The 24116-nt window shown below is 50.6% G+C and overlaps 2 protein-coding genes across 4 annotated transcripts in view; both read right to left on the bottom strand.

Moving 5' to 3' along the window:
- Nucleotides 1-3682: 3682 nt before the first annotated feature.
- Nucleotides 3683-24116, bottom strand: part of Igdcc4 (immunoglobulin superfamily DCC subclass member 4) — a 37246-nt gene continuing 16812 nt past the window's right edge. Inside the window, exons 4-20 of one of the 3 annotated variants that reach the window (XM_027411338.2) lie at nt 22535-22671; nt 20974-21114; nt 18986-19141; nt 18024-18437; nt 17416-17580; nt 16887-17024; nt 15680-15853; nt 14133-14369; nt 13946-14047; nt 11075-11258; nt 10342-10469; nt 10017-10187; nt 9749-9886; nt 8388-8493; nt 7684-7915; nt 6952-7116; nt 3683-6504 (exon numbers count right to left, since the gene is read on the bottom strand). In XM_027411338.2, coding sequence (XP_027267139.1) covers nt 6088-6504; nt 6952-7116; nt 7684-7915; nt 8388-8493; nt 9749-9886; nt 10017-10187; nt 10342-10469; nt 11075-11258; nt 13946-14047; nt 14133-14369; nt 15680-15853; nt 16887-17024; nt 17416-17580; nt 18024-18437; nt 18986-19141; nt 20974-21114; nt 22535-22671 — 3205 coding nt within the window. In that variant the 3' untranslated portion in view covers nt 3683-6087. The remainder of the gene's footprint in view (nt 6505-6951; nt 7117-7683; nt 7916-8387; nt 8494-9748; nt 9887-10016; nt 10188-10341; nt 10470-11074; nt 11259-13945; nt 14048-14132; nt 14370-15679; nt 15854-16886; nt 17025-17415; nt 17581-18023; nt 18438-18985; nt 19142-20973; nt 21115-22534; nt 22672-24116) is intronic. The other 2 variants (XM_027411339.2, XM_027411341.2) reach the window with 2 other exon arrangements.
- On the bottom strand, nt 19548-20095 carry LOC103159389 (transcription factor BTF3-like). Its single transcript, XM_035443774.1, has one exon. It carries the CDS (start codon nt 20079-20081, stop codon nt 19623-19625), a length of 459 nt encoding a protein of 152 aa, XP_035299665.1. The 5' UTR covers nt 20082-20095; the 3' UTR covers nt 19548-19622.

Below are 24116 nucleotides of genomic sequence, written 5' to 3'. Positions count from 1 at the left end.
GGGTGGGGGCCTCTCGCGGGCTCACAGCGTCCCGCGGGGCCGGCGCCGGGGCCGGGGCCGGGGCTCAGGCCGGGGCCGAGCCCGGGCGGCGGGAGGCTGGGGCCGCATGCTGGCCTTAGCGGGGAGCGGGGATCAGGGAGAGCGCCGCTTGCGCCATCTTGCACCCACCGCGGCGATCTGTCAGCCGCGCCCGGGGTGCGCGCTCCGCTCTCCGCCCGCGCCCGCACCGCCTTCCTCCTCTGCCCGCCGCCCCCCTCTTCTCCCCTCCCCCAACCCCCTCTCCCGGGAGGCCGGGTCTGGGGAACAAAAGAGCCGGCGAGCGCTTTAAGCTGCCGGACATTCCCGGCTGCGCGGCGGACGCGCCCCCTGCGCTTTGAACTGCAGCGGGAGTAGCCGGCGCCGACCCGGGCTGCAGCCCGGTATCCGCTCCTCGTGGTCGGTCCGGACTTCAGGATCTGGGAAAGTGAAGATTGTGAGAGAGGGTCCGGGATGAGAAAAAACACGCAAAGCTGAGGGGTTTGCTCTCCCCCACTTTCTCTGCGGTGCCCTCTGCCACAATGTTCAACTCTCTGTTTTAAAGACAATTCCCTTAAAACTGCTTAAAGTTGCTAGAAATTCGGTATTCCCTAGGTTCCCAGTCCTTTTTTTCAAGGGATGGGCCATGTCGTTACAAGACTGGACTCTGTAGACGGAGGAGTTAGGACACTTCCGTAGATGATCTAGGAAGAGTAGCCCCAACACTACAATAAGAGCCCCAATAGAAACCCGAGACCCCACTCAATTCTGCCTGCTATCCAGCCCAGCCATTCTCACTGAGTTGGTCTGAAACCTGAAGACAATAGTATCTCCCCTCAACTTTGCAGATCGCTGAAAGCAAAGGTCCAGGCAAATGACCTGGTAACTGGGAAACCACACTAGAACTTAAAATTGCCAGGATCATCTCTGTGCTGTATCTGATGTTTCACACATGGGAAGACAACTCTAGAGAGACATATATATGTTACCCCACAAATATCTTGAATATTGGACTTTTACTACTCTATGCCACCATCCCCTGGGTCCAACTTGAAGGACGAGTTCATCAAAAATAATCCTGGATGCTAGAGGCTTAAAGTTAGCAGCGCTGGCCTCACAAAGGTGCTCTGACATGACAGGAATGGTAGGAGTATACTAAGTCTCTCACCTCTGAGAGCCCAGCCTGGCCTTGAATTCATTTTGTATTGGAGGCTGATCTTGGACTCTTTAATCCTCCTGCCTCCACACCCCAAGTGTTAGGATGACAAGTATGTGCCACCGTGCTTTGGTACAGTGAGTAAAGATGTTCCGGCTTAGGCCAATGAGATGGTTCTGGAGGGAAAGGCACCAGGGGCCAAGCCTGACTGACCAGCTGAGTTCCATCCCTGGGACCTACATGATGCAAGGAGAAAATGACATCCACAGCCAATTGTCCTCTGACAGCCAGCTGCCCTTGCTCCATGGCACATGTGTACACACACACACACACACACACACACACACACACACACACACCATAAATGAAATATACTAACATTTTCTAATTTAAAAAACATTCAGAAAGGCTGAGTGGTGGTGGTATACACGTTTAATCCCAGCATTTGGGAGGCAGAGGCAGGCAGTTTTCTCTGTGAGTTCAAGGCTGGCTTGGTCTACTGAGTGAGTTCCAGAACAATGAAGGCTACACAGAGAAACCCTGTCTCAAAAAACAAAACCAACCAACCAAACAAACAAACAAAAACACTCAGAAGGGCTAGGCATAGTGGTATACATTTTTAATACCAGCACTTGGTGGGCAGAGGCAGGTGGATTTCTATGAGTTTGAGGCCAGTCTGGACTACATAATGGGTCCCAAGACAGCCAGAGCTACATAGTGAAACCCTGGCTAGATAAACAAACAAAATTTAAAAAACCAACCTAAATAAGTAAAAACCCCTTCAGGCCTCTAGAAGTCAGGTGCCTGTACACAGACAGATCTGCATTAATATAAACCAGAGAGGATTGTCTGGAGTCATGTGAGCAACGGAGAGATTCAAGAGCATGGACCTGGGTCTGCCACTGCCACCAAAGGATTCACTGAGGAAGGGCTAGAGTGAGGCTTCTACAGACACCAGAGAAGGTGGTACTGAAGGAGGGGCCTCTCTGGGGCCTGAAGTCCTGGAATGCCCTCCTGCAGGCCTTGAATCATCAACCACCCCTTCTTGGCATGTTCGGAACTCCAGAGAGGTCAAATTGGTGTCCTGAATTGCTGTCATTTTAAATTCATCTTGACAAGTGTTTAATTTTTCTTTATCACAACCCTTGGTCTGAGAGTGATATGCAAATAATGGCTATTCTGCTGCATGCAAAATGTGCAGTATCTCTCTGTGTGATCTGTCAATTAACTCTGAGCCTGGCCCACCAGCCACTTTGGGGGTGGTCCTGGACATGACAGCCTCTCTGCTGGCTCATGATTCCTTCTGGTGAAAAAGCACTGCGGTCCTGTGATGAGTGGAGTACCATTTGTGACCGTGTATACATTTGAGTTCTTGCATAGCAAGATATCTGTGAAGATGAGCGTGTAGGCGTGAACCTAAGAGAGCATTGATTGCAGGTTCATCCAGGAGAGCTGGGAATGTGGCTGAACACATCTGGGGGCCGCAATGTATGTCACAATTTCAAAAAGTTGGCAAGGAATCTGATACACTCTTCCAGCCTCTCCCTGCACAGCCTTGTATGTGGTGCACTTGTGTACATGCAGGCAAGCATGCATGACACACACTAGGCGTGCTTTTTCAACCACACAGTGACATTTTTTCAGCCCCCATGTCTTGAAGTTTGAAAAAAAAAACATGTTTGTATACATGTGTCTATGAAAGTGTGTGTGTGTGTGTGTGTGTGTGTGTGTGTGTGTGTGTGTGTGTGTATGTATCTGTGTCTGTGTTTCCTAAATGTCTACTGAGTGAGAAAGAGGCTCTAGTTTTTTTCTTGGGCCCATCTTTCCTCTCAAAATTTACCATTTCCACTGGGCAGTGGTGGCGCATGCCTTTAATCAAAGCACTTAGGAGGCAGAGGCAGGTGGATCTCTGTGAGTTCGAGGACAGCCTGGTCTACAAATGAGTTCTAGGACAGGTTCCAAAATTACATAGAGAAACCCTGTCTCAACTCCCTCCCCCCAAAAAAAACATTTCCCATCCTGGCAAGAAATAAACTTCCTAGGCCAGGAAGACTGAGGAGACTGCAACCATTTGGTTCCATAAAGAATATATTCTGCCAGGCAGTGGTGGTGTACACCTTTAATCCCAGCACTTGGAAGGCTGAGGCAGGTGGATCTCTGTAAATTCTAGGCTAGCCTGCTCTACAAAGCAAGTTCCAGGACAGGCTCCAAAGCTACACAGAGAAACCCTATCTCAAGAAACAAACAAACAAACAAAAAGAAGACATCCTGAGGATGAATGATGGCTCAGTGGTTAAGAGTGCTCACTGCTCTTGCGGAGGAGCCTTGCTTGGTTCTCAACCCCCATACGGGATGACAACTACTGGCAAGTCCAGTTCCAGGGGATCTGAAGTGCTCTGGCCTCTGTGAGCACCTGCATATGTGTGGTACACATAAATTATGCATGTGTGTCCTGAGTGCATGCAAACACACAATTTTTAAGAGAAAGTTAAAAAAAAAAAGAGAGCAACATATATGGAAAATAGTTTATTAATTCATTATAGGGACAGATACATGATCAATGCCTTAGTGTAACACTAAAGAATATCATATTTGTAAGGGGGAAACATGATGCTGGAAAATGCAATTAAATAATACAGCATAAACTAAGGATGGGTAAATAAGTGAGCATGTAAGTATTGAGTACACTTGTCATGCTTCAAGAAAAGCAAGATTTTTAAATGAGACTCAAAAGAATTTAAGGCATCCATGGCAAGCGACAAAGGAATTAATACCCTGTAAAAGGCCAATAGACTCTTTTCTAATAAAACCTGCTGCTACAAAGACACAAATTGAACACTCCCCAGTTACTCAGAACCCAAATCATATATAATGCTCATGAGTAACGGCTACTTTCTTATCAACTGTGAGTTATAGGCAGATACCAGATTTATTACTTATTTGCTTTTGAGAAACAATCTTCCACCCAACCTAATGGGTTATAAATTGTCTCATTTGCAGCTATTTAATTTAAACCAGAACCTCAGTGCCTGTTAAACAAGAACATGAGAAATGACTATGTGGTGTAATGCTAAGAGCCTACTGCTAAAACGGTTATTTCATTCAAGGCAAGGAAAAAAATCTAACCAGCAAAATAAAATGAGGCTTTTGACCTTCAAAGCAATGAAGAAACACACAGTGGTGTTGGCCGTGGCCACTCCACTCTGAATGCTATAGAAGTAGTTCAAGTGACAATCCTGTCTTTAACGAGACACGAAACCAACATTAATAATCTTTAGTGTTATCATAGGCTGGCGAAGAGGGGAGGAGGAGGAAATGTAGGTGAGGTGTCAAACGTGAGTGACACACGAGGGTAATAAACACAGATGCTTTCAGGGGCTGAGGAAGCTGCAACTCTGCTGAAAGACATTAAAAAAAAGAAAGAAAGAAAGAAAGAAAGAAAGATACACTGGTTATTTCTAATTTGGCCCAGAAGCCAGAGTTAACGCTTGATAGGCCAGCCAGCTAAAATAAAAAGACGTGCAGTCAGAGAGCAAACACCCCACATTCCATACTCCTGGAAGATGACTAAGATGAGACATCAAATAGATAGCATGGCTTTCATGATACAGGAAGTACAAGTCAGGCTTGTCCCTGTGTGATAAGATGATCTCAGGATTCAATGTAAAGAAAAATAAAACAAAATGAGCCAGCCACCCTTTTCCTGTGCACAGACTTCCCTTCTAGCATCTTGGAGGAGACTCCTTTCCCACTCTGAGTCCAGTCAGGTCAGGGAACTGAAGCCACTGCAGCTCCCCCTCCCCCTTCAGCTTCTGCCGGGACTGGAGACTGCAAGGCAAAAGCATGAACCCATTTTTTTTTTTTTTTTTGAGCAGATGGGTGGCAGTCGTTTTATTCAGCCTCTGGTTTCAGTCCCTACCCCTTCTCATGGTTTCCCTGGTGCAGCCTGGGTTCATCACTTCCGCAGAAAACGTACCCATCTCAGTCTCAAGGGGAAGGAGGCCAGGAAGCCAAAAGATCTTTCCCAAATCTACCTGGAGTGGGTCATTTGCCCAGAGAGGGGGCTTGCAGGGGGGTCGTGGGGAACCCATGGGTCATACTATGGTCTGAAGCAGACATGAGGTAGTCATGTTGTTAGGGAAGGGTGCATAGGTCGAACCTAGGGACAAGAAACACATGACACAATGACAAGCATGGGAGACACAGAGAAAGGTGAGGCAATGGGAGGCATCACAGGAAAGAGAAGGGCCCCAGGATAAGGGAGCAAGGCAACACAACACAGACCACTAGAACAAAGAAGGAGCACAAAAGAGGGGACAGGGAGAGAAGAAGATTCCCCAAGCCAGGCACTTCCCATATTACAAAATTAGGTGCAGAGTTGCTCAAAGGACAGGGGAGCTGAGCTGGGCTCACCCAGCCTTCTGGGCCTTAGGAGGCCAGGGGGATGACGGCTGTGCAACTGCAGGCTGCATCGTAGGCCTGCAGAGTTGACTGGCACCCGGCTCAGCCCAGCTGACAGCAGAGGGGCTGGGGCTGTCTTCGTAGACACAGCATTGGAGACACTCTCAGAGTGTAATAAAAGGCTAGGTGACAAAGCTATGGCTCAAAGAGCTGGCACTGATCACTGTTACACCATCCTGCCATGGAGGATCCATCAGGTCACTGTGACTGCTACATACCATGAGGTTTCCCAGCTCAACCAGCTCACACACGTGACTTCACATACGTCCATCACATGGAGCTGTGTCTCAAGTCCCTCCAGTATCACGTATGTGATGCAGAATATGGGGGAGAGAGTAAAGGTCTCCCTCATCCCAGCCAAAGGATCCTAAGAGGCTCCAAAGGCTTGTTGACATCTCTAGTACACACGTGTGTGGCCGTGCATATCAGGTCCCTGAGCCATATCAGCCTTTTGCTCAGGGAAGCTGAGCAGAGGAGACAGGGGCTCTGGGGAGGCTTGGGCTGACTGCTAAAGGGTACAGAGCTTTGGGCTGGTAGCTTTCCCCAGGGGCCTCCTCTAGAATAGTGCTGGGCTGGAGGTCTGGGCAGGAGCAGGAGGCACTGGCTGCCTCTGGTAAGCAGGTGAGCCTCTCTGGCCCAGTGGTTGCCTCTTCGCACCCTTCCAGCTCCCTGCCCAGCCAGTCTGCTCCTTGAGACAGATCCACAGCCCCTGAGGTGGAAGGCAGAGCTTCAGTAGGCAGGGGTTCCTCAGGCTCCAGGTCTTGGAGGTGGAAGTCAGGACTTCCTTTGGATGCACCGAAGTCAGAGTGGACAATGACCTCGGCCTCCACCTGATTCCTGCAGGCTGGGGGCGGCTTCTTTCTCCCGTTGCTCTGGCAGAGAACAAAAGGCCAGGTGAGCATCACTGAGAATGGTCATCAGAAAAACGATCAACAGATGTGGGGTGGAGAAAGGCGGACCCTCCACTAGATAATATCACAAGCACTGTCCCACCTGAGAAGGTGCTCAGACTCTGGCAAAGGAAGGTAGTAGAGAATTTCACCTGTTTGCCCACACTTAGGCTTCCAGAAAGTACTAGACACAGGACCTCCATGAGGAGCAGGAAGGACTGAGTGTATCAGGAGTTAGGCTACCCTCAGTTACTCTGTAATTCTACTGTGAGCCACTTAGTTCCAGGTAAAGAAGGAACTGTACCCAAACTGGACTTCCTGTCACCCACTCCGCTTTGGAAGCTACAAGGCCTCCTGAATACATGCCTATCCCTGGAAAGACATAGGGGGCCCTTCCCTCCTGCCTCCCCTTCCTCTCAGGACACAGACCTTTATGGCATCATACACCAGAGCCTGGAGCAACAGTGTCTGCCCAGTTCCGGCTGGAGGCAGCAAGGCACGGGTCAGAGCAGGCCTAGGACCACCACCCTGGGGCAGCTCACAGCCTGCCCAGGATCCTGTCCAGCTCAGCCCACTTGGTTGTGCCCAGGAGATCTGCAGAGAAGGAAGAAGGCATATGCAGCGTCCAGGCCTGTGGACCCTGCTATCTCCAGACAGGTTCCATGCTAAAGCGCCTTCCCTAGGCCAGGGTGAGAACTGAGGTAGGGAGCATAGGAAGGGCAGAATCATAGCCCCAACAACACTTGATATGCAAAGCCTGAGGCTCTCAAGTCTGGTGGACTCTTCCTCATCTCAGAGGAAAGGGGAGAGATAGGAGGACTGACTGTCCTCTTAGTCAGGGTGTGACACCACTGCAGCTCCCAGGGGACCTGGCCTATGGGGTCTTACCTAATCCTGGACCCAGCCCTACTTGGCCACAGCCAAAGTGATAAGGGAAGTGAGGAGAGATCTGGGTGCTCTGAGCAAATACAGCTCTGGGGCCTTCCCAGGTGAGAACAAGGCTGGCTACTCCCAAGGGCCAAGGAAATGGACACAGGCTTCTCCAGTTGGCTCAGGGCCTGGGGTATGTCTTGCGGTCAAAAGTTGTGCTCTGTCTCCCCCTGGTGTTTAATTTGGGAATGAGTCCGCGTGTGCCTCTGACCTATCCAGACTGTCTCTCACCTTTCTCTTGGAGTGGCCCCGGCAATCTGAAACACTGCCACCCATAAGGCTGTGCACTTCAGCCTTGTCTTCCATATCGGAGGGTGGTGGGGACCAGTCTTGGGGGCGGGGATGTACGAGGGACTCCAACTCATGGGCAGCAGGGAGACTGGGGGGCCCAAGTCGAGCTCTGGAGTACAGGGCTGGGTTCCCGGAGGAGGTGGCTGTGGAGGACAGACCCGGGAGGGCTTCCCTGCAACAGGAACAAAGCAATGGGTCAGACGAGAGTGGACTTGGTTTCCTGGCGTGGTGTGTGCAACAAGAAAGGAAGGAATAGTGTCTGTCCAGCCTGACCCCTTCCTCGTATGGAGAGGTGGGCTTCTCTGTGCACTCGGCTGGAAGCTATGAAGGAAGCACACAGGGTAGCTTTGCCTGCTCTTGTTGAGGTGGGGAGACCGGGGCTCCCCTAAGCTCATCCCACATTCTCATGAAAACAACTCCTCAATCCTTCATCTCAGAATGCTAATAAATTATTGGCCTGTTTTTGTGCTGCTGAGAGTGGAGCCCAGGGCTTCGCATAGGCTGGGCTAATGTAGCACTGAACCCACCCCACCTCCGTAGCCCTAACTTTAACGGGACTCCATGTACAACAAGGAAGTGTATGCTCCTGGGTCCACTTTGCAGCCTTCCTGGAAACCCTCAGTCCCCACAGTTCCCTGGTTCACCTGTGGGAGCTCCGTCGTAGGCCAGCACACATGCAGGCCAGGAGGCAGAGAAGGCCCAGGCAGACGCCCACAATGATGCCGGTGACAGAGTGCACATCCAAGGAGTCTGGCGGGGAGAAGGACAGAGCAATTCAAGGACAGAAGGGCACAGTGGTCATAAATCCAGAAGGGCTGGACCTTCCTTCTGCAGAGGACTGCCAGCCTCAGTCTCACGATTTGGGGATGCCCCCTCTCTTCCCCTCTTTTATTTTTGCTTTGTTTTCCTGAGACAGGGTTTCCCTGCATAGCTCTGGCTGTCCTGAAACTCACTCTGGAGACCAGGCTGTCCTCGAACTCAGAGATCCACCTGCCTCTGCCTCCCGAGTACTGGGATCAAGGCATGGCCACCACACCAAGCTTCGAAGCCCCCACTCTTCTGACTGGAGTATAGACGGCCACAGGACCTCACCAAGCCCCGTACTAAGTCCACCATGGTCTTCCCTGCTCTACACCACTTTTCTCTCCCCACAACACCAGACTTCACAGAATCAGCTTTTCAGCAAGGCCTTCTCCGCCTGCTTTCATGTTGAATACATGAATAACCTAGAAGGGCTCAAGGTGTGGTGTGCTGTGTACACACACATGTATCTGTGATGTACACACATGTGCATGTAGGGGAGACGCACACAAGTGCACACATGTGTCCCATGGAGGTCAGAGGTCCACATCACATGATTTCCTCAATCGCTCTCAGTCCCAGAGGTCAGCCAGTCTCTGCTTCCTCAGCACTGGGATTACAGTGTAAGCTGCCACATCAGGCTTTCACATGGGTGCTGGGTGTTTGAACTCAGGTCCTGGTGCTTGTATGGCAGCATTTTACCAACTGGACATCTCCTCAGTCCTATGTGTGTTTAATGCTCTGTTGGTTCCATCTTTGCATCTATAATAATTTTCAATAAGGGCCCTGGATTCTCATTCTTATCTTAATTGAGCCCTGTGAGTTTCTATGCAGCCTGCTATCCACTTGCCCTTTCCAGAGCTCATGAGCTCACCAAAGCCAATCTTCTAAGCAAAGCGAGCTCCCCAAGAAACCAGCTCTCTGATGCCCTCTGACCATCACATGTGCACTGTGCTATACTAACACACACACACACACACACACACACACACACACACACACACCACTACAAAATAATAAAAGAACTATGACAGTCCCTCTACCAGGCTACCGCTGTCCCCCCACCCTGACCCCATGGTACCAAAGTCAAGAGAGTGCAATTTCCAAAAGGCAGGATGTTGGGAGTAAATTCAGGGATCTTGGGACCCCAGGTTGCCCCAAAGACCTCCTCCCTTCTCCTCCTCTAACCACAGCTGACCAGTACCTGAGAATGTCTCCTGGAGAGTGATCACATCCTGCAAGCGGGAGAAAGGCCCCGGCCCCACCTCTGTGCGGGCCCCCATCTTGAAGAAGTACCGAGTGTCACTCTCCAGGCCATGAACCTCTGCACTGAAGATGTTTCCTGTGATGAGATGCGGAGAGTTGGGTGGCAGGTAGAAGGGAGTGGGCAGGAGGCTGCACCTAACCTCGAAGCCCCCAGAACGTTCTCAGGACTAACTTGGTCACCTGAGAGGGTGGAAGGGCACCCTTACCCTCTGTGGTGAGCAGTGTCCACTGGTGCTCAGGCTGGGTGTGGTTGTTGCTGTAGAGAATTAGATACTCCACAATCTCGCCGTTGGGCTCTGTGGGGGGGCACCAGTGTAGCCGAACAGTGGATGGGGTCAGAGGGCTCAGGCGCAGGTCAGACGGGGGTGTCGAAGGCCCTGCAGTGCAGGGGAGGGAGGGAAGGATCAGAGACACAGTCCCAGCTGAGGGTGGCAGGAAGTTAGGGGATGAGGGCACAATCTGCCCTTCTTTCTCCTTCACTGGACCCAGCAAATGGTGGCACCTATGGGGAAGAGGGCGGTGGATACTTACGGTCAGGCAGGGTGGAGCGCTCTACTACGGAACCAAAAGGCCCATCCATATCCACACCATGGGACTGTACTGCAAACTCATACTTGGTGAATGGCTTCAGTCCACCAATGAGGATGTCTTCTCCGGAGCTTGTTGGGGGTGGGGGGAGATAGATAGGGCTAGTGACCTCAGACAGGTTTCAAGCCAGGCAGAACCCCAAGTGTAAGCCCCTGTCTCCAGCCAGGCCCTACCCTGGAGGGAGCTGCTCCTTGGGACTATTAACCTCTCCTCCACACACATCCAGGTAACCCACAGAGAAATTGGATGTATGTTACTTCATGTCTAACCTCCAAACCAGACCCTCCTGACCTCCAGGAAGCCTTCCTGAATTAATTAAGTTATTCTGCACCTGGAGGACTGATCACTTCCGAGGCATCTTTTCTTGTCTTAGTTTATATCTCTGTTACCATTTACAGGGTATTTTCTCAACCAGACTAGCAGCTCCTAGAGCTATCTTTCTGCATGATGGGAGGTCAGGGCCCCAGCAGATGGAAGCCTCTAGTCTTGTACCTCACTCTCACCAAAGGGTGACCACAGGCTCTGCCATTAGGGGATGGGACCAGACAACTCAGCCTTCTCACTGTTGCACCCCGGTCAGGGAAGAGACACCTGTGTAGATCCTGGGTGTGCCCCTGCCACAGCCGAGCCCTGTAGTCTCTCTCCTAGCACTCCTGAGGCCTCCCGTTGCTGATACCTGGTATAGTAGGTGACCAGGGAGGCATTCCTGAGCCCCCAGGGACCAAAGCGCACAGTGTAGTTGACAATCTTGACGGTGGTGAAGTCTGGCTTCTTCCACCGGAGCCATATGGAAGTGGAGCTGTTTGATTCTGCGTGGACATGGGCAGGAGGCAAGGGTGGCCCCCTCTGGATAGGCAGGTCTAGAATGGAAAGTCCAAGTATGGGGAGAGGGGACCCACACTCATAGACCCAATAGGCTTTATTTGGCCTTTTCCTCCTCTTATTTTTGAGACAGGGTCTCATTACACAGTAACCCAGGCTGACCTCTAACTCTCCATCCTCCTGCCTCTGCCTCTCCAGTGCAGAAATTATAGCTGTGTGCTACCACAGCTGACACTGTCCCTCGCTTTTGATCCTGTGAGTTGGGTGGCATTATCCCCACTGCAACTGAGGCTCCCAAGAATTGAAGTGACTTTTGCTAAGGTCACACACAGAACAACTATGAATCATCACCAGCGAGAATGTGACAAAGAAAGCATGCCAGGACTCTGGAGCCAGGCTTGGTTGAAATTCCATTTCTGCCACTTACTAGCTGTGTGACTTTAGAGAAGTTGCATAATTTCTCTGTGCCTCCATTTCCTATTCTTATATGGATCTGATGACAGTACCTATGTCTTGGTTTTTTTTCTCTCTAAATGTATTTATTTAAAATATTATTTTTATTAATGTGTGTGTGTGAGAGTGCCTGCAGCCAGAAGAGGGTATCAGACCCACTGGAGCTGAAGTCACAGGCAATTGTGGGACAACTGAAATGGGTTCTGGGAACCCAACTCAGGTCCTCTGGAATAGCAGTAAATATTCTTGACCACTGAGCCATCTCAGTCAGACATGTATTTGCTATGTGGAGGAAAGTGGGTGAGTGTACTGCGCTGTGCCTGTGGAGGTCAGAGGACAACTTGGGGGAGCCTGGGAACCAAACTCAGGTCATCTGGCTTGCAACAAGCCCTTCACCTGCTGAACCATCTCACTGCCCCCCTCATGGGGGTTCTTTTGAGGTTAAATTAGTTAATACAATGCAGGTAGGAAACTGTCTGGTATAGTGTATACTGTGTGATGACAAATGTTTATTAGATAAACATAAAATAAACTCCAAGACAGCAGACACCTAAATGTCCAGAACAGAGCTGGCATGTGGTAGATACTTAGTCAAGTATTCGTTAAATGAAAAAAAGAAAAAAAAAAAGAACTATCTGGAATTAGAACCCAGGTTTCTTTACTTCTGACTGTCAGGATGTCCCCAAGGTGACAAAGTAGGCCCATAGGGCAACACAACCGTGAACACCCTTGCTTGGGAGCCAGGGCTCTTGGTCCTAGTTAGTCTAGGCTTTGTGTGGCCTTAGGTGAATTCCTTTGCTTCTTTGACCCTTGTCAGTGACATTTGACACTGTGACAGGATACCATCACCTATAAAGTTCACTCTCAAAAACTGTGAAATTAGTCTGGGGGGGAGCATGGTGTGTGTCTTCAATCCCAGCACTCGAGAGGCAAACATAGGTGGATATGAGTTCACGGACAGCCTGGTATACAGAGTGAGTTCCAGGACAATCAGGGGCACACAGAGAAACCCTGTCTCAAAAAACAAAAGCAAAACAAAGAACTGTGAAATTTCTGGGCATAGTGGCACATGCCTTTAGTCCCAGCACTAGGGAGACAGAGGTAGGTGGGTTTCTGTGAGTTCAAGGCCAACCTGGTCTATATAGTTTCAGGACAGTCAGAGGTACATAGTGAGACACTGCCTTGAGGAAAAACAACAACCACCACCACAACAAAAAACAAATCAGACCCCCCACACACACCTGTCAACACTGAGCAGTGAGATGGCTCTGTGGGTAAAGGCACCTATTGCCAACCCTGCCTGAGGACTTGAGTTTGATCCCCAGGACCCACATGACAGAAGAGAACAGAGACTCACCCCTGCAAGTGCACCAACACATGCAAAGTAAAAATAATAATAATAAAAAAAAATTAAAAAATAATTTAAAAAATTTAAGATTACAGTCAAACAAACCTTAATTTTTTTCCTTTGGTTTTTTCCGATACAGGGTTTCCCTGATGTAGCTTTGGAGCCTGTCCTGGAACTAGTGCTTGTAGACCAGGCTGGTCTTGAACTCACAGAGATCCACCTGCCTCTGCCTCTGCCTCTGCCTCTGCCTCTGCCTCTGCCTCTGCCTCTGCCTCTGCCTCTGCCTCTGCCTCTGCCTCTGCCTCTGCCTTGCGAGTGCTGGGATTAAAGGCCTGTGCCACCACCGGCCCGCACAAACATTAAAATGTTTTAAGCTAGCTTATGGTTTGTGCTGAGCGAAGTGCTGTGCAGAAGCAATACACCAGGAGCATGGGGCGGGGCGGGGGGGGGGAGGAAGACAACTCAGCAGTTAAGAGCATTTACTGCTCTTTCAAAGAATCTGGGTTTGATTCCCAGCACCCACAAGGCAGCTCTCAACTGTCTGTAACTCCAGTCCCAGGAGATTCGGAGCCCTTTTTTGGCCTCGAGGGACACCAAGAACTCAGGTGATGCACAGACACACGCAAGCAAAACATCCATACACAAAACTCATTTCTTTTTACGTAAATGAGAATTATGGGATGATCGGAAGGATCGAAGGATCTTGCGGTTTGAAACCAGGAATCACGCATCAAGCATGGGGTTCCTAAACCTTTTCAAACTCTCCCCCATTTGTTCTGCTTAGCTTGAGAATAAAGGGGCATGTCTGACAGCACAAGGACTCCTGCCCAGGAAGGTGGGCTGGAGTGGATGTGGCATGCTCACTGCCTGCTGGCTGGTCAGGGAAAGGAGAAAGGAGGCTCACGTCCCCTGCAGCCCCCTCACCTGGCGTGGGTGCCTTCTCGGTCTTGCCTTTCCACACAGCTGCATAGCCATCCTCGTGTTTGTTGAAAGCTACGAGCTTCACTTCGTACAGCCTGCCAGGGACTGAGGAAAGAAAGCCACTGGGGTCACTCTCCCTGTACCCACCTTGCCCGGCTTCCATGACCCTCCCAAGCCCAGGCCTGCTCACCTAGCTGGGTCAGTTCATACTGCTTCACTTTCTTCTTGAGCCGCACAGGCCCCACATCCCAAGCCTGGTCTCCACGGCCCCCTGGGGGGCGGTCACCGTCTGCCTCTTCCTCTGCCCCCACCTCACGCCAGTAGAGTTTGTATCCAGAAATCTGGGTGGGGTGAGGGGGCGGCTGCCATGACACCACCAGGGATTCCATCTTTGCCCTCACCTTCAATTCTGCAGGGGCAAAAGGGACTGGGGGCAGAGGAAGATGATGGAGACAAGGGGAAGAGAATGAGGAGTGAGGTCAGAGACCTGAGCAGATGGTGGGCAGGGGCGGGGCACAGCATAGCGAGTTGTCCCAGGGCTTTCCCTACTCCTCCACTCTGCCACCTCCCGGTGGCCTGGAGCACTGCATGCTAGCTGTGAAGGCGCGTCTGTTGGGCATGCACAAAAGAGACAGTAGGGGGCGCCTCGGCGCAGGCCCGATGTGGGGAACAGAGGGGCTGCTGCTGTTCTCTTGAAGGAATACAGACAAGGGACTGCTTAGGTAAGGAAGGGGGTCTGGAACCATTAGAGTGAAGGCCCCTACTCTGAGCCCAAGAATAGAGAACTGGCTATATGTAAGACACTGCTTCAAACACTTTGTATATGTATTTAAATTTTTTTAAGTATCTATTTGTGTGTGTGTGTGTGTGTGTGTGTGTGTGTGTGTGTGTGTGTGTGTGTGTGTAGGTCTGAGGTCTTTCCTGCCACCATATAGATTCTGGGGAGACAATAGGAGTCTGATCCGCAGAAAAAAGGAGCAAGCCCCTTTACTAGCTGGGCCATCATGGCAGCCTTTGTGTATTTATTTTAATCCACTCTATAATCTTGGTTTTTTTTTAAATCTATTATCTGTATCTTACAGATAGAAACTAAGCTCAGAAAGTCAAGTAACTTGCCAGATATCTGAAAATGGTGGCTGACTTTGTAGCCATTTAATTACTCTACTACTGGGCCTCTATTTAATGGGTTCCTTCCTTCCTTCCTTCCTTCCAAACAGAGTTTCGTGCATCCCAGGCTGGTCCCAAACTCACTAGGTAGGTGAGGCAGATCTTGAACTTCTGATCCTTCTGCTGGAATCACAGACAAGTGCCACCATGCTGGGTTTATGTGGTGCTGAGGATCGAACCCTGGGCTTTGTGCATGCTAGGCAAACACTCTACCAAGTGAACCATATCCTCAGCTTGAGTTCCTATTCTGTGCCAACCCCTTTATGTGTAAATACATCGACTCCTGATGCCACCCCTTATAGCAGTAATGAAGCTTTAGAGATGTGAGTGACTTGTCAGAGGTCACAAAGTGAACAGAGAGAGAGATACTTGAACCCAGCCCTTCACTCCTACACCCAGGCTTCCCTGTTGCATCACGTGTGTGTGCAAAAGGTGGGGGGGGGATGAGAGGTGGGAAGAGGGGGTGGGGTGGCAATAAAGGTCTGTGCTGGGGATGGTCTGGGGTTCCAAGGCCACAGAACACTCGTTCCCACTGTCCAGTCTTCGCCCCCACCCCCCGCAGCTCCATACCATGGCTCTGGTTGTGCACACCGGGTGTCCGGTGCTGCATCCACTGGGAAGGAACGCCGTAGCCGGCCCCAGTGCCAGCTGAAATCCGGACTCGGTACACCTTGTTCGGCTGAAGTGAGTTTAACGTAAGTTGTGTCTCATTTCCGGGCACCTCAGTGGAGAAAACCTGATCTTCTGGAACAAAAGGGATGGGCTGCTTGGTGTCCTTCTTCTGGGAACCATAATCTATAAATTTGCCACACTGACTTCCACTTCAGGTCCCAAAGCGCTGTGGGCACTGACCCCTCAGCATGGAGTCAGGTTGACCCCTCCATGCCTCCAGGTTACCCCGGGGCCTCTAGCTCCAGCTGCTGAAGCCTACTCACTGGTCTTGGTTCAGCATGGAAAGACCAAGGCACGATCTCCTCTCTGTGCACCGTCAAAGTAAGCAGTACACACCCCTTGTGCGGGCTTGAGGACCAGCTAAGAGCACTCAGCACTACCTGGGGTCAGGAGCCCTGGCTGCTGCCTTGGGTCAGCCTCTGTTTCTTTAGCTTTACCCTCACTGCGGCCACTCTTCTTTCCACATTCTCCATTCCTTTTAGAGCCACGTCACCTCCCCCGGACTGCCATCTCCCCAGCAGGACCATCCCAAGCCCATGCACACCTGTAGGACCCCATCTCTCCTCTGGTGCTTACACTAGAAGGGCTCCAAAGATCAACTAGGTGAACTGCATGCTTACAGAAAGGAAACTGAGTCAGAGGGTCCACTAACTACACACGGCACCTGCTTACCCTGTCTGAGCTACTAACCCTCCTTGCCTTTCTTTTTCCTCTACTGCCCCCTAACATGAGTGTTTGTGTTCACACGTATGCAGGTACATGTCAGATGGCATCTGCTGGCATTTCTCTGGTATGTGCACCTTTTACAACAGGCTTCCTCTCACTGGCCTGGAACTCACCAATTTAGCCCAGTGAGTAAGTACAAGGGAGCCTCCTGTCTCCATCTTCCCTGCACTGGGATTACAAGCAGGCATCACCACCGTGCCAGGCTGGGATTGAACTCAGGTCCTTGGGCTTGCATAAGTATTTTATGCATCAAGCTATCTCTCTAGCCTCCCATTGCCCTTTCCCAGAGCTTTCTCATGCCCCTGCTGGGACCGCTCCCACAACTGGTGGAGAACCCCCTTTCCCACTGACGACTTCCCATTGCCCCAATCCCACTCACCTTCCTTTCCCAAACCATACTCTATCTTGTATTTCACCACCTGTCCGTTGCTCAGGCCAGAAGGCAGGGGCAGCCATGCCACCCTGATGTCTGAGGGGTTGGGGCTGGACAGGGCGAGCTGCGGTGCTGCGCTAGGGACTGAGGACAGAAGAACAGCGGCATAAGCTCCTAAGGGAGCCTCTTAGGGGAGCCCCAAGCTGGAGGATGAGGAGACATCCTTCCTACTCCAAGGCTAACAGACAGTGTGGGCCAGAAGCTTTTATATCCAATGGTTGGATGGGACATGGGTGTTAGGAAGGAGGGCTGTATGATACAGGGACTCACAAGAGCTGGGCTCAAGTCCCAGCTGTCCTACTGACCTTGGGCAAGTCACTTTCATTCTCTGATCCTCAGTCTCCCCCTTTTACACTGGGAAGAAGAAACCCTGCCCACTCCTTTACAGGACACAAAAGACATCACAAGGCAAGGACGAAGTCCTTAGGGTACACTGTCTCTGGGTTCCAGGCCACTGCAGGTTCAGAGGTCCTACCGTCATCCAGAGTATGCACCAGGGCTGGGCTGGAGGTTCGGCTGGCCCCTAGCTGAGAGTAGGCCACCACGTAGAATTCATAATCCGTGTTGGGTTCTAGGTCCCGAACCTGCAGCTCTGTGGTGTCATTGTTCACTGCAAACTGGTACTCCACGTTGTCCACTCCTGAGGTAGTGGCACAGGGGACAAGGGGACTGTCACAGCCCATTCCAGGTTTGAGCAGTTGGAGTTAGTTTGGGGATCCTAATGGCCTATGTATAGCTAAATCATCAAAGGCAATCTAGGCTGAAGGGTATAAATGCCCTTGCCATCTAGTCTAACCATTGTATCAATTCCAGAACGGATTAGGAAATTCCTTGTGCTGTCTAATTGAAGTAGCTACTACTGTAGTTAGTTAGCTGAGGTGGAAGATGACTCCATTAACCCTGTATAGAGAAGTATCCTCTCTGGGGAAGGAGCGGGTGCACACTCTGAACTCTAATATTAGACTGAAGGTCACTGCCTCCCATTCCCTCACCCCACCCACAGCGGTCCCCACCAGGCAATCCTTCCAGTCATCTAATCCGTGGTTGCCCTAAGTAGGGCCACTTGGTCTTGAGTAGACATACCCCTTGCCTTTTGGTAGTGAAGGGAGAATCCAATGATTTGCTCGCTGTGCAGCTCAGGCCTCTCCCAGGCCACCAGCACAGCGGAGCTGCTCAGCGGCGTGGCCGTGACCCGAGTGGGGGCGCTGGGCAGTCCCTCGCGCACCACCACCGCCAGGGGCGCAGCGGCACACGCGGTTCCCGCGCTGTTTTCTGCTACGCACTGGTAGTAGCCGGCGTCCTGCAGGCCTATCTGCGTGATGACCAAGCTGCCGCCACCGCCCTGGACCTTGACGCGCCCGTTGGGTCGCAGTGGCGCCCCGTCATGCAGCCAGCGTAGCGCGGGCCGTGGCTCCCCCGACGCGCGGCACACGAAACGCGCAGTGCTGGCCCGAGTCCGCGACAACGCCTCTGGAGCTTGAGAGATAGCAGGAGCCCCTGTGGGCAGGAGGGGGACTCTGACAAGAGGTCGGTCCTAACACCGCGTCCTCTACCGGCTCCCTGAGGTCCTCTCCCCTAGTCACCTGGACCAAGCTCGAGTCCACCCGCCTGCCCACTTGCCCTGGCCCATCCTGGGCTAGCCTTCCTCTCTTTCAGCTCCCAGCATCGAACTCACACTCCCGCTATAGCCTTCCAAGTGATGGGATAACAGACAAGTGCTAGCTAACACGTCTGGATTCTGGCTCCTAGGCTTACACCATCCAGGCCATTCTACTATCTTTTCCCATAACCTCACCCCCCTCCAGATCACCCACTCACTCACTCTCCATCACCCAAGCTAGGCCTTATACACCCCTCTCCATCCCTGTCTCAACTCTGGCTGCTCTATCCTCCAGCTAGAGTCCAGTCCTCCAACAGTCACCATTAGTAAATAAAGACCCCTTCCTTTTCATCCCTTTCCAAGTTCCATCTTCTAGGAACCCCCCTCCTCCCTCTGACACCCACCCACCACCCGTCCTTTAGTGACCCACAGCTTCAGCCCTCACCCAGCACTCGGAGCTCAGCAGCAGCCGTGGCGAAGTCTCGGGTGCGGGGCTTGTTGGCCCTGCAGACATAAACACCAGAGTGCCTGGGCTGTGCACTGGCGATGAGTAGATTGGTCCGACCCAGAACGATGACATCTGTGGAGATAGGCTTCCCATCTGGGGACAGAGAAGGAGCAGGCTGGATGGGGACGCTGGGGCTGTCCCTCCACTCCCTCTCCAACTAAGGGGCTCCCTCTATACCCTCCACCCCACACTGGCTGGCCTGAATCCCAGTTCCTCTGGTTCCTAGGTACATGGGAGATGAGAGATGGGCAGTGGGCAGACTGGTTAGATGGCCTCTGGTGAGTGGGACAGACATTTTTGTTTTGTTTTGTGTTTTTACTAGGCAAAGAATTTTATTAACCCCTTTCCATACTTTATTCCCAGCCTTCTTCAGCTTAATTTGCTACAAAGAATAAATTGTGTTTCAGCAAAAACTGAAAAGAGCTGCAGTGCCTAGGGGGCTTGGGCTTAAAAATATTAGAGACCTAGATTTTATCAGATCCATAAACAAAAGAATTTTAAAAAGCAGTCATGATATAAAATAGCAGCTCCAGTGACTTCTGCAAGTGTCACCTTCTTCAGAAGTCGCCTCAATTCAGTTTGCCTCGTTGTTAGAAGTCTCATCAAAATTCTCCATCAGATCTGGGACCTCATCATCATCCTCTCCAGCAGCAAGTGGTGCTTTTCCATCCACAGATTGTTTGGGCAGAGCTTCAGCCAGTTTCCTTAAACTAGTCAGACTGTCTGCCCCAAGCTGGTTTAGGATGCTGGGAAGCATTTCTGTCAGCTGCTTTGTCTCAGCATGGCCTGTAATGGTGAAGGTGTTTGCTGCCAGAGATGCCTGAACTTTAGGGTTGTTAAAATGGGTCACTGTTCCTTGGTTTGTAAACATGATCACTCCTAACTTCTTTAAGGAGAACTGCAGTTTTTTATCATCTGCTGTGACTGTTCTGTGAACCGCCTTCTTCTTTCTGCGAGCAGTTTCTTTCCCACCAATGCATACTTGTGCCTGCAGCTTGGCCAGTTTTTCCTGGTTCATGATCGTTTCTTTCATCTTGTTGGAGTGGAAATGGGCCCAGGTGGGGGACTAGGGTTCGCACTCAGGGGTCTTGGGCAGACCAACTGAGATAAGGCACACACATATGGGGATGCAAGATGGCAGCTAGAGGGAGTCTGGGAGTCCATTTTTTAAAAATTTATTTATTTATTATGCATATAGTGTTCTGTCTGCATGTATCCCTGCAGGCCATAAGAGGGCATCAGATCCCATTACGGATGGTTGTGAGCCACCGTGTGGTTGCTGGGATTTGAACTCAGGACTTTTGGAAGAGCAAACACTGCTCTTAACTGCGGAGCCATCTCTCCAGCCCCTGAGGCAGATATTTAATACAACTTTTTTTTTTGCTGTTTTTATTTTTTGTTTTTGGAGACAGGGTTTCTCTGTGTAGCCCTGGCTGTTCTGGAACTCACTCTGTAGACCAGGCTGTCCTTGAACTCAGAGATCTGCCTGCCTCTGGGCTGGGATAAAAGACATGAGCTACCTTTGCTGGGCTTTAATACAAACTTCTTTACACTTTATTATTGCATGAATGCATGTACATGTTGGCCATGCTAGAAAGTGCTTACGGAGGTAGAGAACAACTTTGTGGAGTCAGTTCTCCCCTTCTATCTTTTTTTTTTTTAAAGATTTTATTTATTTATTATGTATATAACATTCTGCTTCCATGTATATCTGCACACCAGAAGAGGGCACCAGATCTCATAATAGATGGTTGTGAGCCACTATATGGTTGCTGGGAATTGAACTAAGGACCTCTGGAAGAGTAGCCAGCACTCTTAAACTCTGAGCCATCTATCTTTAGGTAGCTACTGACCTGGAGTCCCTGAGACACAGCACCATCCTGCCCACTCCCCCAGTCTCCTCCTCCTCTTCCCTCCGCACTCACCCTGTCGGACCCAGGACACAAAAGGCGTGGGGTCAGCAGAGGCCACACACTCCATCACTACGCTCTGTCCAGACACTACAGTAGTGTTCTCTGGGGCCGCCACAATGACCACATCCTGGCCCCTGGTAGCCTCCAAAGACCCTGGAGAGACAATAGGAGGAGGGGGTCTGCCTGCCACCTGCTGCTCCTGTAATGACTGAGGCAGGGGAGCAGGGGGCATCAGGATTCCTTCTGTCAGAAGGGGAAAGCAGCTACCAAGTTCAATAGAGCTGGCCTGAACCTCGGGGCTCTGTCTCTTGGAGCCAGAAGAATGCTCTTCGACACAAATGAACCCCACCCCGCAAATGACTGTCGCAGATTACACCCATATTTCCCTCCCAAATCCATCCCACCGGGCCTTTGCTTTGGACCCAGCACTCGATTCTAGATCTAGCACTGCCTAGATCTATATAGGCAGATCTATATAACCTATAAGGCGTTGTGTGAGTTAGGCAGATGCCTTCCCTAAAATGCCTGGGGGTCCTAAGTACAAAAGCAAAGGGTGGCCTCCAGTTTTTAGCACGGACGCTTCGCGCTGTGTTTTCTGTATCCAATACTCTCTTTGCGACGCAGAATGGTGAACACCTTGTTTGCCCAGCAGGGGGAGGCAGAGGCTCAGTGCAGAAGAGAGCGCAAAGTCCTCCCTAGCAGCAACCCAGAGAAGCCCCAAGGACAAGAGGATAGGACCAGGGAAAGGGAGTTATGGCACAAGAGCGAACTTGGGGGAGGCTCGAAGTTAGATCTATTGAGCAGCTGTGGAGTGCCAAACAAGTTTCCATTTCCATCTCGGTTATTATTCTAACCTCTCTGAGCTGAACATTCCATCTCCAGACCAGGGTCACACAGATGGGTGAGGAGAGTCAAAACAAGTCTTTGTGACACCAAAACCAGTGCCCTTGCCACCAACTTATCCCGGCAGGAGCTTTTCAAAGAAAGGCAGAAAAGGGACTTACAAAATGGCTCAAGAGCTAACGTTGCTTGCCGCCAAGCCTGAAGACACCAGTCGGATCTTAGGAACCCATTTAGTGGAAGGAGACAAATGGCTTCCACAAATTATTCTCTGTTCATGAGTGTCATGGACGTGTGCACAAACACACAAAAATAAATGTAAAAAATTGAAGGAAAAAAAAAAAAGAAAGGCAGAAAAGGACCAGCACACAGGTGACATTGAGCCAGACTGGCAGTATATAAAATGGAGAGTGAGACAGGGCCCCCACCTGCCCAGAGCCCTTAAGGCACCCAGAGGGGGAGAAGGGATGGACACTGTAGGTCATTGACACCCTTCTTTTGATAACCTTGCCTGCTCACCAGTTCCTGCCCAGTCCTAGGAAGCACAGATACCCCATAAGAAGGAAGAAACCTTATACCGGAAGTTGGGATCTTGGGTCCCTAACCCCAGTCTTAGCCTCATGTAGAACTACTACTACCCAGTCATTTGTCAGAAGATCTGGCCTGGTCCCTTTCATTTCCAAGATGTCCGTCCCTGGAAATCTCCAGGTTTCCTGTCTGCCTGTCCCCTTACCTCTGAGGGCCACTCTGAGTGAAGCCTCGTGGCTGAAGCGTTGGTGGGCTGAATTGGTGGCCACACAGCGGTAGGATCCTGTGTCACTGTCCTGGACATCCAGGATCTGGAGGACGCCATTGGGAAGAGTGATGAGCCTTGAGAAGGAAGAGAGGGAGCCTGTGAGGTGGGGGAAGGACATATAGCGGTGGCCCACAGTGACAGAAATGCAAATCCAAACTACAAGATCCAACCTTATCTAACAGATTGGCAAAGACTAAAAGATTTAGTAACAGCTTAGGTGGGCGAGAAAATTGAGGAAGGCACAATTGTCTTGCAGCTGTCACCTAACATATCCTGTTTCCTGGGCAAGCTCACACAGTTCAACAATCAAGGAGGTTTTGATCTAGCCCTGGCACTTCTTGGACTGTAACCCCGTGAGTCTCAGACATGTGCAGCAAACACAGCAACCCTGTCCACAAAGCCAGAGGCTGGAAACAGTTGGGTCTGGCCTGAGTTGACAGGTTTGAGGACTTCCTGGAATGCTGCAGGTCCAGGAGCCATCTGCACAGTGTGCTTTGGTGCCACAAAATCACATGAGTGGACACTAAAATTCTGGGGGTATAAAGAACTTACTTTTTTTTTTTTTTTTTTTTTTTTTTTTTCAAGACAGGGTTTCACATTGTAGTCCTGGCTTTCCTGAAACTCACTCTGTAGAACAGGCTGGCCTTGAACTCGCAGAGATCTGCCTTTTGAATGCTGGGATTAAAGATGTATGCCACTACTGCCTGTCAGAAACTTACTTTTTATTATGCATACATATACTTTAAACAATTTGGATTTTTTTGCCGGGGTTGGTGGTGCACGCCTTTAATCCCAGCACACGGGAGGCAGAGGCAGGTGGATCTCTGTGAGTTCGAGGCCAGCCTGGTCTTCAGAGCGAGTGCTAGAATAGGGTCCAAAGCTACACAGAGAAACCCTGTCTTGAAAAACAAAAAAACAAACAAAACAATTTGGATTTTTTTAACCTCTTTTTTTTTTCCTTCTGAGGATTTTTTTTTAAACTATGTGTAGGTGTGTGCATGTGTCTGCTGAGACCAGAAGAGGGCTGGAATTACAGATGGAGCAGCTGGATATAGGTGCTGGACGCTGAAGCCAGGTCCTCTGGAGGAGCAGTCCATGTCTAACTGCTGAGCCATCTCTCTGCCCCATTAACTTCTTACCGTTGTTTCCTCTTCTTCTCCCTAAGAAAAATTCCCTTATCTCATTTGACCCTCGAAAGAATCCCAAGAGACAGGAGAATCACAACCTTAATTTTACAGTAACAAATCTCAGAGGAGGATGTTCACCTAGGGTCTTTAAGCTGGAGCAGTTCAGAACTGAAACCAGAGTCTTGGGCTGTGGTTAGAAGAGTGTTTATCTAGTGTACACCAGGTCCTAGCTTCCATCTTTAGCATTGTATAAACCACTGATGCTCCGTGCCTGCAGTTACAGTACTCCGGAGGTAGAGGCAGGAGGATCAGAAGTTCAAGGTCGTCCTGTGCTACATAGTGAGTTTGAGGCCACCATGCTACAAAATAAAACATCTTGAACCTGGGTCTCC

This window comes from Cricetulus griseus, chromosome 4, assembly GCF_003668045.3.
Source record: "Cricetulus griseus strain 17A/GY chromosome 4, alternate assembly CriGri-PICRH-1.0, whole genome shotgun sequence".
Lineage (NCBI taxonomy): Eukaryota > Metazoa > Chordata > Mammalia > Rodentia > Cricetidae > Cricetulus > Cricetulus griseus.
The sequence above is the reverse complement of the archived record's forward strand: the minus strand, read 5'-3'. Positions and strand labels throughout refer to the sequence as shown.

Bases quoted from the DNA above. Each gene is read 5' to 3' on its own strand.
- LOC103159389 (XM_035443774.1), bottom strand. From the start codon at position 20,081: ATGAAAGAAACGATCATGAACCAGGAAAAACTGGCCAAGCTGCAGGCA.